The sequence below is a fragment of the Cydia pomonella genome, chromosome 6 (genome assembly GCF_033807575.1).
Source record: "Cydia pomonella isolate Wapato2018A chromosome 6, ilCydPomo1, whole genome shotgun sequence".
NCBI classification, from domain to species: Eukaryota; Metazoa; Arthropoda; class Insecta; order Lepidoptera; family Tortricidae; genus Cydia; species Cydia pomonella.
This window is the reverse complement of record NC_084708.1, coordinates 6,739,662-6,751,998: the sequence shown is the minus strand read 5'-3', so window position 1 is coordinate 6,751,998 and position 12,337 is coordinate 6,739,662. Positions and strand designations below refer to the sequence as shown.

At 45.5% G+C, this 12,337-nt stretch overlaps 1 protein-coding gene across 1 annotated transcript in view; it reads right to left on the bottom strand.

The window, feature by feature from the left end:
• The window catches only part of LOC133518811 (prolyl endopeptidase), a 51,135-nt gene that overhangs the window by 11,730 nt on the left and 27,068 nt on the right, over positions 1-12,337 (bottom strand). The window contains exons 3-10 of the mRNA XM_061852531.1: positions 12,019-12,242; positions 10,490-10,677; positions 7,046-7,128; positions 5,904-6,046; positions 4,686-4,845; positions 2,584-2,703; positions 1,772-1,852; positions 1,222-1,407 (exon numbers count right to left, since the gene is read on the bottom strand). Of these exons, the coding sequence (XP_061708515.1) occupies positions 1,222-1,407; positions 1,772-1,852; positions 2,584-2,703; positions 4,686-4,845; positions 5,904-6,046; positions 7,046-7,128; positions 10,490-10,677; positions 12,019-12,242 (1,185 nt within the window). The remainder of the gene's footprint in view (positions 1-1,221; positions 1,408-1,771; positions 1,853-2,583; positions 2,704-4,685; positions 4,846-5,903; positions 6,047-7,045; positions 7,129-10,489; positions 10,678-12,018; positions 12,243-12,337) is intronic.

Sequence of the window (12,337 nt, the reverse complement as noted above, 5' to 3'; positions counted from 1 at the left end):
CGCCGTGTTTCGCGTCGGGCGCTACGTTAATAGACCATATGCAATTTACGTAAAAGCTAAAACAGCTTGTTCGTATTTAATCAGCGCTTGAAGCGATAACCCTTTCCCGGGTTTTTAATATCGGTAAGCGCTAACCTGAATTAATTCAAATAAAAGGATTAGCTTCTTAACCGGTAAGCCAATCAAAAGCTTACCGAAATGAAGCGGTTTTTGGAACACAGCTTTACAATAACCCGGGTTTTTGAACGGGTTAGGGTAAGCGGGTCCGGTCCCTGGTTGAGAATGACCGTTACTAGCAAAGTTTACGTTCGTTTTTTTAGATAATTTTCAATATGTTTTTGTAAAATTGTATTATATAACTATAAAACATGAATCTAAGACAACAAAAACAAAGTATTACTTACTTTTATTCCAATTGAACCCCTGGAAAACAATCACAACACGTACGCCAGCGACCACACCAAAGCACTGTATGTTTTGAACTCGTACCGACAAGTTTGAACGAAATTGAATGGTTTTGGATCGCTCCGAAGTTAGCTTCATTCAATAAGAATTATATAACACTATTCTCGACCCTATTAACCTTAACAAGTTATTAAAAAACGAAAAAAATCGCGTGCAGTCGTTTGTACGCGGATCCGCGTTCCGGCAGTATAACGGGATTTCGTGGATCCACGTTCCGGCATACCAAAGGTTAACTTTTTGGCACATGGGAAAATGAATTAAATGTAAGATATGTTCCATTATTGTCTGATTATATTAGTTTGTCAATTGATCTAATAAAATGCGTATTCAATGTTCTAGGGTAAAGCACCGAACAAAATTTCGTACCGGACTGACAGAATGAATTTTGCGTGCTCACCGATCACACGTTAGTAACTTCGAGCAACACCGGCTTCCGACACGTCGGAAGGGAGGAGCCCAAGCGATATGTCACCGTACAAATCGTTCTGCCATTTTTTGCGGGGGGAAACGTGCACACAGTCGCACTTCTCATTCACTACATACAAAATCCAATCTGTAATGACGACACAAATACATAGAAAATGAGACACGTTAAAGACAAATCTTGCACACCACGATCTCTTTTTGTGTTTGTGTACGGACGAGTCACAACTTGCACCGCCATAGGTACAGTTGTACCTATGCTTTGGCAGAGGGGAAATAGTACGAATGCCGTCTCCCTTCCCGGCGCTGCTCGAAGGTTAGTAACAAACATACCGTGGGCTCATACGGCTGTTTCTTAAAGTCCACGTGGTAGATGACGCCGGGGGTGAGGAACGACATGAAGTGGTAGAAGATCTCGTGCTGCTCCTTCTTGCCGGAGAAGCCCACCACGGAGCCCACGGGCAGCGGGAACGGCTGCAGCAGCGCGCCGGACCGCATGCTGTGCAGCTGGAGGACGCTCTGGAAACACGGTTTTCATTCATTTTATCCTGGTGACTTCAACACTCACTGACTAGCAAGTTTCACAGGCTTAAGAGTTGCATAAAAACCTACCTATGTAAAGTTCATTTTTATAGCATTAAAAATAGCAAAAACGCTTTTGAAAAATAAATCACGGCAAATATGTAACAATTATAAGTCATATACGATAATGTACATTCTTTTGCTTTCATAAGTAATAGTTATTGATATTTAAAAAGCGTTTTTCAATAAAAAGACACGTCAAAATTGCTTACCTTTTTTCTAATGCTAAATAAAACGGAGTATAACAGCTGTACAAATTTTTAGTGATATCTAAAAATTACAATTCTTAGTAGAAACTTACCTTCACATCTCTGACATAGTGTATAACAAGTTTGTCGTTGTCTACCGCCGAGGCCCAGTCTAATACGTCACTTGGATGTTCCTGGAAAAACATATTACTGTTTAGATCAATGGAATGACTAAGTGGTCTGTTAATTTATAAATACCTTTGTTATATTCGTCACAGCAAAGAGAATAAAGGGTATAGACCTGTACTGTCGAAGTAAATTATGTAGTCAACAATTTAGTTTGCTCTTAGTTCACTAGATGTCCTTAGTAGTTCTTTTTTATGGAGTTACGTCCTTTTGCCTTGAATCGTGATGGATTTACAGTCTTTCGCCATGTTTAGAATTCACTACGTTACGGTAGCTTTTTACCCAACGAATTATTGGCAACGACTAATTGCAGATGGCGCTAAACTTAAAATGTGAACCGATTTCATAGATTATAAAATAAGATTTTGTCAATTTGACGTTAGGCACTAAGACATAAAGTGTCATCCATACGTTGATTGTAACTTTATTTTGCAAAGCCAAAATCAGCGAAAATGCCATCGAAATGTGCATATAAAAATGTCCAAACTATCAAGGAGACATTTCAATGTTCCGTTTTCCGATCCATGACGAAGATCGGTTGATGTTATGGATTGTTAACACAGGTACCTTAAAAACATTCACAGGTTACTATATAAGTACATAAGTACTTACATGGTTCATCATGTTGGAAGAAGCGAAATGCCCGCTATCCCCCGAGAATTTGCACTTAATACACTACGTAATCATGCGCAGCGCAAAGGGTTAAAAGCTAAAAGCTGAATAGAGTAGGTTATAATACCGGTATGAGCGTCTCCCAGTTCTCCTCGGCGGGGTTATGCAGGTCGATCTTGATGAGGCGGTAGTTGGGCGCGTTTTTGTTGGTGCGGAATATGCACACCGACCCTTCATTCGTGATGTACTGAAAATGAAATATATATAATGTATTACAGTTTACTAAAAGACTGGTTAAGTGCGAGATGGGCTGTAATGGAGAAGAATTAACACTAAAAATCTTTTCTTGTGTTTGGACCTCTTGTATTTGTAACATTTGTTACAGCGACAATAAAAGTACACACTGTAAAAATTTGAATAGTTTAGTCTACCTATTACGATTCTAGTAAGACAGGCCGCTAGTTAACAGACGGACCGACAGCGAGGGCGAGGCACCACCATATGGCGAAGCATTAGGTGGTGTATTTGTAACGTTTGTTCGTATTTTTCGCAATAAATTAAATTATACCAAAATCTTATATTTTTTACAGTTTCGGTCGTTAAAAATAAGTGCCAGTAGCGCCGCAGTCGGCACACGCCGCCAGTGTGGCATACCTCGTAGTCCGCCTCGAACTTGTGCACGATCTGCGTGAGCGGCAGCTTGCCCGAGATGTCGGGCTGCTTGCTGAGGTCGGAGAAGAACAGCAGGTTGTCGCGGCAGTCGGCACACGCCGCCAGTGTGGCATACTTCGTAGTCCGCCTCGAACTTGTGCACGATCTGCGTGAGCGGCAGCTTGCCCGAGATGTCGGGCTGCTTGCTGAGGTCGGAGAACAGCAGGTTGTCGCGGCAGTCGGCACACGCCGCCAGTGTGGCATACCTCGTAGTCCGCCTCGAACTTGTGCACGATCTGCGTGAGCGGCAGCTTGCCCGAGATGTCGGGCTGCTTGCTGAGGTCGGAGAAGAACAGCAGGTTGTCGCGGCAGTCGGCACACGCCGCCAGTGTGGCATACCTCGTAGTCCGCCTCGAACTTGTGCACGATCTGCGTGAGCGGCAGCTTGCCCGAGATGTCGGGCTGCTTGCTGAGGTCGGAGAACAGCAGGTTGTCGCGGCAGTCGGCACACGCCGCCAGTGTGGCATACCTCGTAGTCCGCCTCGAACTTGTGCACGATCTGCGTGAGCGGCAGCTTGCCCGAGATGTCGGGCTGCTTGCTGAGGTCGGAGAAGAACAGCAGGTTGTCGCGGCAGTCGGCACACGCCGCCAGTGTGGCATACCTCGTAGTCCGCCTCGAACTTGTGCACGATCTGCGTGAGCGGCAGCTTGCCCGAGATGTCGGGCTGCTTGCTGAGGTCGGAGAACAGCAGGTTGTCGCGGCAGTCGGCACACGCCGCCAGTGTGGCATACCTCGTAGTCCGCCTCGAACTTGTGCACGATCTGCGTGAGCGGCAGCTTGCCCGAGATGTCGGGCTGCTTGCTGAGGTCGGAGAAGAACAGCAGGTTGTCGCGGCAGTCGGCACACGCCGCCAGTGTGGCATACCTCGTAGTCCGCCTCGAACTTGTGCACGATCTGCGTGAGCGGCAGCTTGCCCGAGATGTCGGGCTGCTTGCTGAGGTCGGAGAACAGCAGGTTGTCGCGGCAGTCGGCACACGCCGCCAGTGTGGCATACCTCGTAGTCCGCCTCGAACTTGTGCACGATCTGCGTGAGCGGCAGCTTGCCCGAGATGTCGGGCTGCTTGCTGAGGTCGGAGAAGAACAGCAGGTTGTCGCGGCAGTCGGCACACGCCGCCAGTGTGGCATACCTCGTAGTCCGCCTCGAACTTGTGCACGATCTGCGTGAGCGGCAGCTTGCCCGAGATGTCGGGCTGCTTGCTGAGGTCGGAGAACAGCAGGTTGTCGCGGCAGTCGGCACACGCCGCCAGTGTGGCATACCTCGTAGTCCGCCTCGAACTTGTGCACGATCTGCGTGAGCGGCAGCTTGCCCGAGATGTCGGGCTGCTTGCTGAGGTCGGAGAACAGCAGGTTGTCGCGGCAGTCGGCACACGCCGCCAGTGTGGCATACCTCGTAGTCCGCCTCGAACTTGTGCACGATCTGCGTGAGCGGCAGCTTGCCCGAGATGTCGGGCTGCTTGCTGAGGTCGGAGAACAGCAGGTTGTCGCGGCAGTCGGCACACGCCGCCAGTGTGGCATACCTCGTAGTCCGCCTCGAACTTGTGCACGATCTGCGTGAGCGGCAGCTTGCCCGAGATGTCGGGCTGCTTGCTGAGGTCGGAGAAGAACAGCAGGTTGTCGCGGCAGTCGCGCACCGGCGACACGATCAGGTAACGTCCACAGTCCGTCACTTCTGCGCCGCTGAAAATATTATTATAAGAAAATAAATATTCTTAAGTGCAGGTGGCCTAGCGGTAAGAGCGTGCGGCTTGCAATCCGGAGGTCGCGGGTTCAAACCCCGGCTCGTACCAATGAGTTTTTCGAAATATCATTTCATATTTACCAGTCGCTTTCCGGTGAAGGAAACCGGACTAATCTCCACAAGGCCTAGTTTTACCCCTGGGTTGGCAGGTCAGCTGGCAGTCGCTTTAGTAAAAACTAGTGCCTACGCCAAATCTTGGGATTAATTGTCAAGCGGATCCCAGGCTCCCATGAGCCGTGGCAATATGCCGGGACAACGCGAAGAAGAAGAGGTGGACTTTACCTGTCTATTACAATCAATCTCTTTGCCTAAACTGAACTAGGTTCGGTTGGTTGGTTGGTGCCTATGATGAGCCTTTAGGATGACAGAGACGTGACTTATAAATAGTGGTAATATTATTACATTACGCTACTGCTTGTGTTTTCTAGATAGACTAAAATGAGAGAGCAGTATACGAATCAACCTAATTAAAGTATGGTATACCTCGTAATTAACCTCGGAATCGATGATTACTTTTATCTATCTAAAAAACATTACACAAAATGTGACTAAATAGTTTGTTCAAAGTGCCCTACCTCTAAAAAAATACACAAATTACCCACTCTAAACAAAAATATAAATGAATATACAAACAAAAAAAATCGATATACTCCAATTTTTTTCTAAGATCTAGAATGGCAAAAATAAATTACGTACTGGCGTTTGTCTTCGCCCATCTGCTGCGTATGACAGTCACTGTCAATAGATAAGAAACATGTATACGTATGACGATTGGCATTTTATATATACAAGTTTGACACTTTGAACAAACACATGAATTGTCGCATCTTAACCCTTTGATTGCCAAATACATTCGGTTTAAGTGTAGTGAAACTAACCGTGAATCATTCAAAACTGTTAAAGAAAACATACATCAGAGGATAGGTATATTTGTAGTCTCATTCTGCACGATTTGGTGTAGCAAAATCTAAAAAAAAAAGTTTTGCTAAAGCCTTACATCCTCCACAGCGGCTCCTCGGGGAACTCGACCACGATGACATCCTCGGCCTGCGGCGTGTCGAGCCGGTGGTAGCACAGCTTCTGGTCGCGGTTCACCTCCGTCTCCGAGCCGTCCGTCTTGCCCGTCTGCTCCGGGTACCTCTGTTCACACATCATAAAAGATCATTTTGAGAGTTCAAAATTGGCAACTTAATTCACACTCAAGATGCACGACTTGATTGAACATTGTTCCAAGACCAGCTCCTGTTTACACACGCTGATATCGAGAAATCATCGAACACTGCTCATTTAACAAGTAATAATTGACGCTAGAAATGTACACGGATTTCACACTGACAATAGTTGGTGACATAAATCTACATGTATATCAAATTTTACTTGGCGTCCATAGAACGCAATGAAGCAGATATAAAGACCTCTCAAAAGACATAGTTCTCAGCACTATTGGTTTTTGAACCATTCATATATATATAAATATGAAATAATGTATAATTGCATCAGTGCTCATTAATGTCGTTGTATGTCAATTTATGCAAAACTAATATAATAGACAACTGTTACAAGGCAAGGCCCATTTGAGTGCACTTAACAGAACTATCAAAATAAATAGTTATACATGTGATATATTTACAGCGTTATTGTCCTTGTTAATAGTGCATTACGATACAAGTGCGAAAAATAGGGAATTCGAAACGAGTGGCGATAAATTAAAACACGACCGAAGGGAGTGTTTTAAATCGACACGACTTGCGAATTACCTATTAGCACATATATCGTACAACGTTTTACAGTACATATGGCCCTTTAAATGTTCGACACAGTAACGTAATATGTAAAAATGGTTACAGCAGCGATAAGGAAAACTATATTGACAATGTGCATATTTACGATTTTTGTTAAGGTATGTTTAAGCCCATTTGTAGAATTTTCGATTAGACTTTCTGTGTACAAACTTCATGTAATTGTGTAAACTTTTATCGTTGTTGCTAGTTTAGAGTTAACTTAAAGTTTCTATTAGTTCTGTTTTGCTCGTATAAAATAGTAGTTCATAATAATTTACCCGATTTACACTACTATTAAAGACTTAAGACTGTAATCATGATCTTCATTAAAGCCGATCCGACGGAGCGTGGTACTTACAGAGTAGAATAATCCCTTGTTGTCCTTGGTCCATGACATAGATGCAAACTTCACTTTTTCTAGGACCTCCGGATAGTCTTCCCCTGTCATGAGAATTACAATATTATTATATAATACATAATTATGTAAAAATACTTTGGTATTGAAGTAATATCTTGCATAAAGAAGACCGCAAATATTTCTGAGGCATATACGTAAGAGAGAACAGTAAATGCAAAACAAAAAATATAGGATGTAACACAAAATAAACTGCAATTATGCAAACAATTTTATTCAGGAGCGCCATCTATCGAGGAGTAGTAGAACTACTTGCCGTGTTGACCAGAAAAAAAATGTTATTCGATTTAAATGTTTAAGAATTGTAGATGGATCAATAATAATATTATTCGTACCTATTTCAAATTTTATGTGATACAGCTTTAAACTGCTTATTAGTGATATAGCGCCATCTGCTGTGGCGCAAAAATAAGATAATCCGTTTTTTTTAATTAGATGCCAGTTTCGCAGATAACCCGTTGTGGTGATTCACGAATAAGAAGTATAGTCACGACTATACTTGTATCTTACCTTACCTGTGGCAACATCCTTCAGGTGTATAGTCAGAACCGCTGGCGGACAGGCAGTACGCGAACGTGGCGCCATCTTCCGTTAACCAGTCGTCCAGAATAACCGTCCCGTCTTCAGAGATAACCCGTTGTCGTACAATACTTATACAAGATCTTACCTGTAGCCACATCCTTCAGGTGTATAGTGATCCAGTCCGAGCCGCTGGCGGACAGCCCGTACGCGAAGGTGGCGCCATCTTCCGTTAACCAGTCGTCCAGCTCAACCGTCCCGTATTCAGAGATAACCCGTTGTCGTACAATACTTATACAAGATCTTACCTGTAGCCACATCCTTCAGGTGTATAGTGATCCAGTCCGAGCCGCTGGCGGACAGCCCGTACGCGAAGGTGGCGCCATCTTCCGTTAACCAGTCGTCCAGCTCAACCGTCCCGTATTCAGAGATAACCCGTTGTCGTACAATACTTATACAAGATCTTACCTGTAGCCACATCCTTCAGGTGTATAGTGATCCAGTCCGAGCCGCTGGCGGACAGCCCGTACGCGAAGGTGGCGCCATCTTCCGTTAACCAGTCGTCCAGCTCAACCGTCCCGTATTCAGAGATAACCCGTTGTCGTACAATACTTATACAAGATCTTACCTGTAGCCACATCCTTCAGGTGTATAGTGATCCAGTCCGAGCCGCTGGCGGACAGCCCGTACGCGAAGGTGGCGCCATCTTCCGTTAACCAGTCGTCCAGCACAACCATCCCGTATTCAGAGATAACCCGTTGTCGTACAATACTTATACAAGATCTTACCTGTAGCCACATCCTTCAGGTGTATAGTGATCCAGTCCGAGCCGCTGGCGGACAGCCCGTACGCGAAGGTGGCGCCATCTTCCGTTAACCAGTCGTCCAGCTCAACCGTCCCGTATTCAGAGATAACCCGTTGTCGTACAATACTTATACAAGATCTTACCTGTAGCCACATCCTTCAGGTGTATAGTGATCCAGTCCGAGCCGCTGGCGGACAGCCCGTACGCGAAGGTGGCGCCATCTTCCGTTAACCAGTCGTCCAGCTCAACCGTCCCGTATTCAGAGATAACCCGTTGTCGTACAATACTTATACAAGATCTTACCTGTAGCCACATCCTTCAGGTGTATAGTGATCCAGTCCGAGCCGCTGGCGGACAGCCCGTACGCGAAGGTGGCGCCATCTTCCGTTAACCAGTCGTCCAGCACAACCGTCCCGTATTCAGAGATAACCCGTTGTCGTACAATACTTATACAAGATCTTACCTGTAGCCACATCCTTCAGGTGTATAGTGATCCAGTCCGAGCCGCTGGCGGACAGCCCGTACGCGAAGGTGGCGCCATCTTCCGTTAACCAGTCGTCCAGCACAACCGTCCCGTATTCAGAGATAACCCGTTGTCGTACAATACTTATACAAGATCTTACCTGTAGCCACATCCTTCAGGTGTATAGTGATCCAGTCCGAGCCGCTGGCGGACAGCCCGTACGCGAAGGTGGCGCCATCTTCCGTTAACCAGTCGTCCAGCTCAACCGTCCCGTATTCAGAGATAACCCGTTGTCGTACAATACTTATACAAGATCTTACCTGTAGCCACATCCTTCAGGTGTATAGTGATCCAGTCCGAGCCGCTGGCGGACAGCCCGTACGCGAAGGTGGCGCCATCTTCCGTTAACCAGTCGTCCAGCACAACCGTCCCGTATTCAGAGATAACCCGTTGTCGTACAATACTTATACAAGATCTTACCTGTAGCCACATCCTTCAGGTGTATAGTGATCCAGTCCGAGCCGCTGGCGGACAGCCCGTACGCGAAGGTGGCGCCATCTTCCGTTAACCAGTCGTCCAGCACAACCGTCCCGTATTCAGAGATAACCCGTTGTCGTACAATACTTATACAAGATCTTACCTGTAGCCACATCCTTCAGGTGTATAGTGATCCAGTCCGAGCCGCTGGCGGACAGCCCGTACGCGAAGGTGGCGCCATCTTCCGTTAACCAGTCGTCCAGCTCAACCGTCCCGTATTCAGAGATAACCCGTTGTCGTACAATACTTATACAAGATCTTACCTGTAGCCACATCCTTCAGGTGTATAGTGATCCAGTCCGAGCCGCTGGCGGACAGCCCGTACGCGAAGGTGGCGCCATCTTCCGTTAACCAGTCGTCCAGCTCAACCGTCCCGTATTCAGAGATAACCCGTTGTCGTACAATACTTATACAAGATCTTACCTGTAGCCACATCCTTCAGGTGTATAGTGATCCAGTCCGAGCCGCTGGCGGACAGCCCGTACGCGAAGGTGGCGCCATCTTCCGTTAACCAGTCGTCCAGCACAACCGTCCCGTATTCAGAGATAACCCGTTGTCGTACAATACTTATACAAGATCTTACCTGTAGCCACATCCTTCAGGTGTATAGTGATCCAGTCCGAGCCGCTGGCGGACAGCCCGTACGCGAAGGTGGCGCCATCTTCCGTTAACCAGTCGTCCAGCACAACCGTCCCGTATTCAGAGATAACCCGTTGTCGTACAATACTTATACAAGATCTTACCTGTAGCCACATCCTTCAGGTGTATAGTGATCCAGTCCGAGCCGCTGGCGGACAGCCCGTACGCGAAGGTGGCGCCATCTTCCGTTAACCAGTCGTCCAGCTCAACCGTCCCGTATTCAGAGATAACCCGTTGTCGTACAATACTTATACAAGATCTTACCTGTAGCCACATCCTTCAGGTGTATAGTGATCCAGTCCGAGCCGCTGGCGGACAGCCCGTACGCGAAGGTGGCGCCATCTTCCGTTAACCAGTCGTCCAGCTCAACCGTCCCGTATTCAGAGATAACCCGTTGTCGTACAATACTTATACAAGATCTTACCTGTAGCCACATCCTTCAGGTGTATAGTGATCCAGTCCGAGCCGCTGGCGGACAGCCCGTACGCGAAGGTGGCGCCATCTTCCGTGAACCGGGAGCCCGAGAGCGCGACCGTGCCGTCCTCGGACAGCGTGTTGGGGTCCAGGAACACGCGCGGCTCGCCGTCCAGGCTGTCCTGTACGTACAGGACACTGGAACGAGTAAAATGGATAGTTATATAAATGAGGCATTGGTCTACTGTCAACTGTACGTATACAGCGTTCCTGACGAAATGTGATCATGTACTTTTGGCGGGGCTTGACATTTTTTTTCCCATGGTGAGTAAATAAATAGTTATTCATAAAATTCGTCGTCGTCATGCTGTGTAGTATTACTAGCACCACTTACTAGACTAGGACTGATATGACGCCAAACCTAACTTACCTAACTTATCTGTGTGATCAACTTAACTGTGTGTTTATAAGAATAAGAATTGTGTATTTTAAAGAAAAAACCTTATTAACATTTATAAGATATCCTGCGGCCTCAGACTAGGCTATGCCTGTCACGTGTCTTTATCCTATCAGCCTGCAAATATGTTCGGTGTAACCTACAAAATTATAAAACTTACGGTGAGAGAAATAAAAGGCCGTCACGCAGACAACACCTTCTGTCAGTACCTTCAGTACCACCTCGACGAAGACTAACGAAGGCCCGCGCGATGCTCGACGTTGTCGGACCTAACCTGTATAACTGTATACCTACAAACATTACAAATTCGCCTAGTGATGCTATTTTTACGTATAAACTTAAAAACATGCTTATCGAGTTAGCATGCTACAACATAAACGAGTTTCTGCATAGGGATCGTTGCACTCACCGATAGAAAAGATCAGTTACCTACCAATGTACCTATTGTACCTGTTGTGTGTCTTCTGTTCTTTAAATTTAATAAACTTTTTAGTTATAAGACAATTGACATGTAAACTGTATTGTATGTTTATAAATAAAAAACTGAACTGAACTGAACTGAACGTGGCAGCCAGAAGTGTATTTATTAGTGTAGACTATCTCCAGCTGGCTAAAACAATTATAGTGGAGTAACAGAAGTTCAACAACAGGGAATTCCGAGACCATTAACGCCATCTACGGGCAACTAGCACAACTAAGACACAAAAAAGCTAAAACAAAGAGAATTTGAAATAGAGGTGGATTGTCAAAGAAAATTTTGTACAGTAAATTTGCTGTCATCTTTCGACACATGATTGAAAGTTTTTGAACGCCATTTGACTTTGATTCTTATTCTTTCACTGATAAGTATTAAATTTGTTAAATATCAAAAAGTGGCGGTTTCGTTTCATGCTTTAGCCTTTGATCTATTAGATGGCGTCACTTTTTTATGTTTAACAAATTTAACACATATCAATGAAAGAATAAGGATCAAAGTCAAATGTCGTTCAAAAACTTTTAATCATGTGTCGAAAGATGGCAATAAATTTACCTTGATAATTCATCTCTATTTCAAATTCTCTTTGCCTAAAATGCACACTCACTTTTGATTCTGCAACCCAGTATTTTTAAAGAAGAAATACCGGTCCCCCCTTCTAAAGGGGCACGAGTATTTGGGGTAGTTCCAGAGCTCCGTGAGCCGCGCGTTGATGTCCGCCTTCACGGGGCAGGCGTCGAGGTACGGCCGCGTGATTTTGTTCTCTGCCTCTATAAATTCTTTGGTTTCTTCGGAGTCTGGGTCTTCTAGCCAGCGGTAGGGATCGTGGATCTGTAAATGTTATAGTTATATATAATACTTATCGACAGTCAATTAATAAAAGTGATTTTCAAAAAATTTTTTTTTTTATACAAGCATTTATCGCC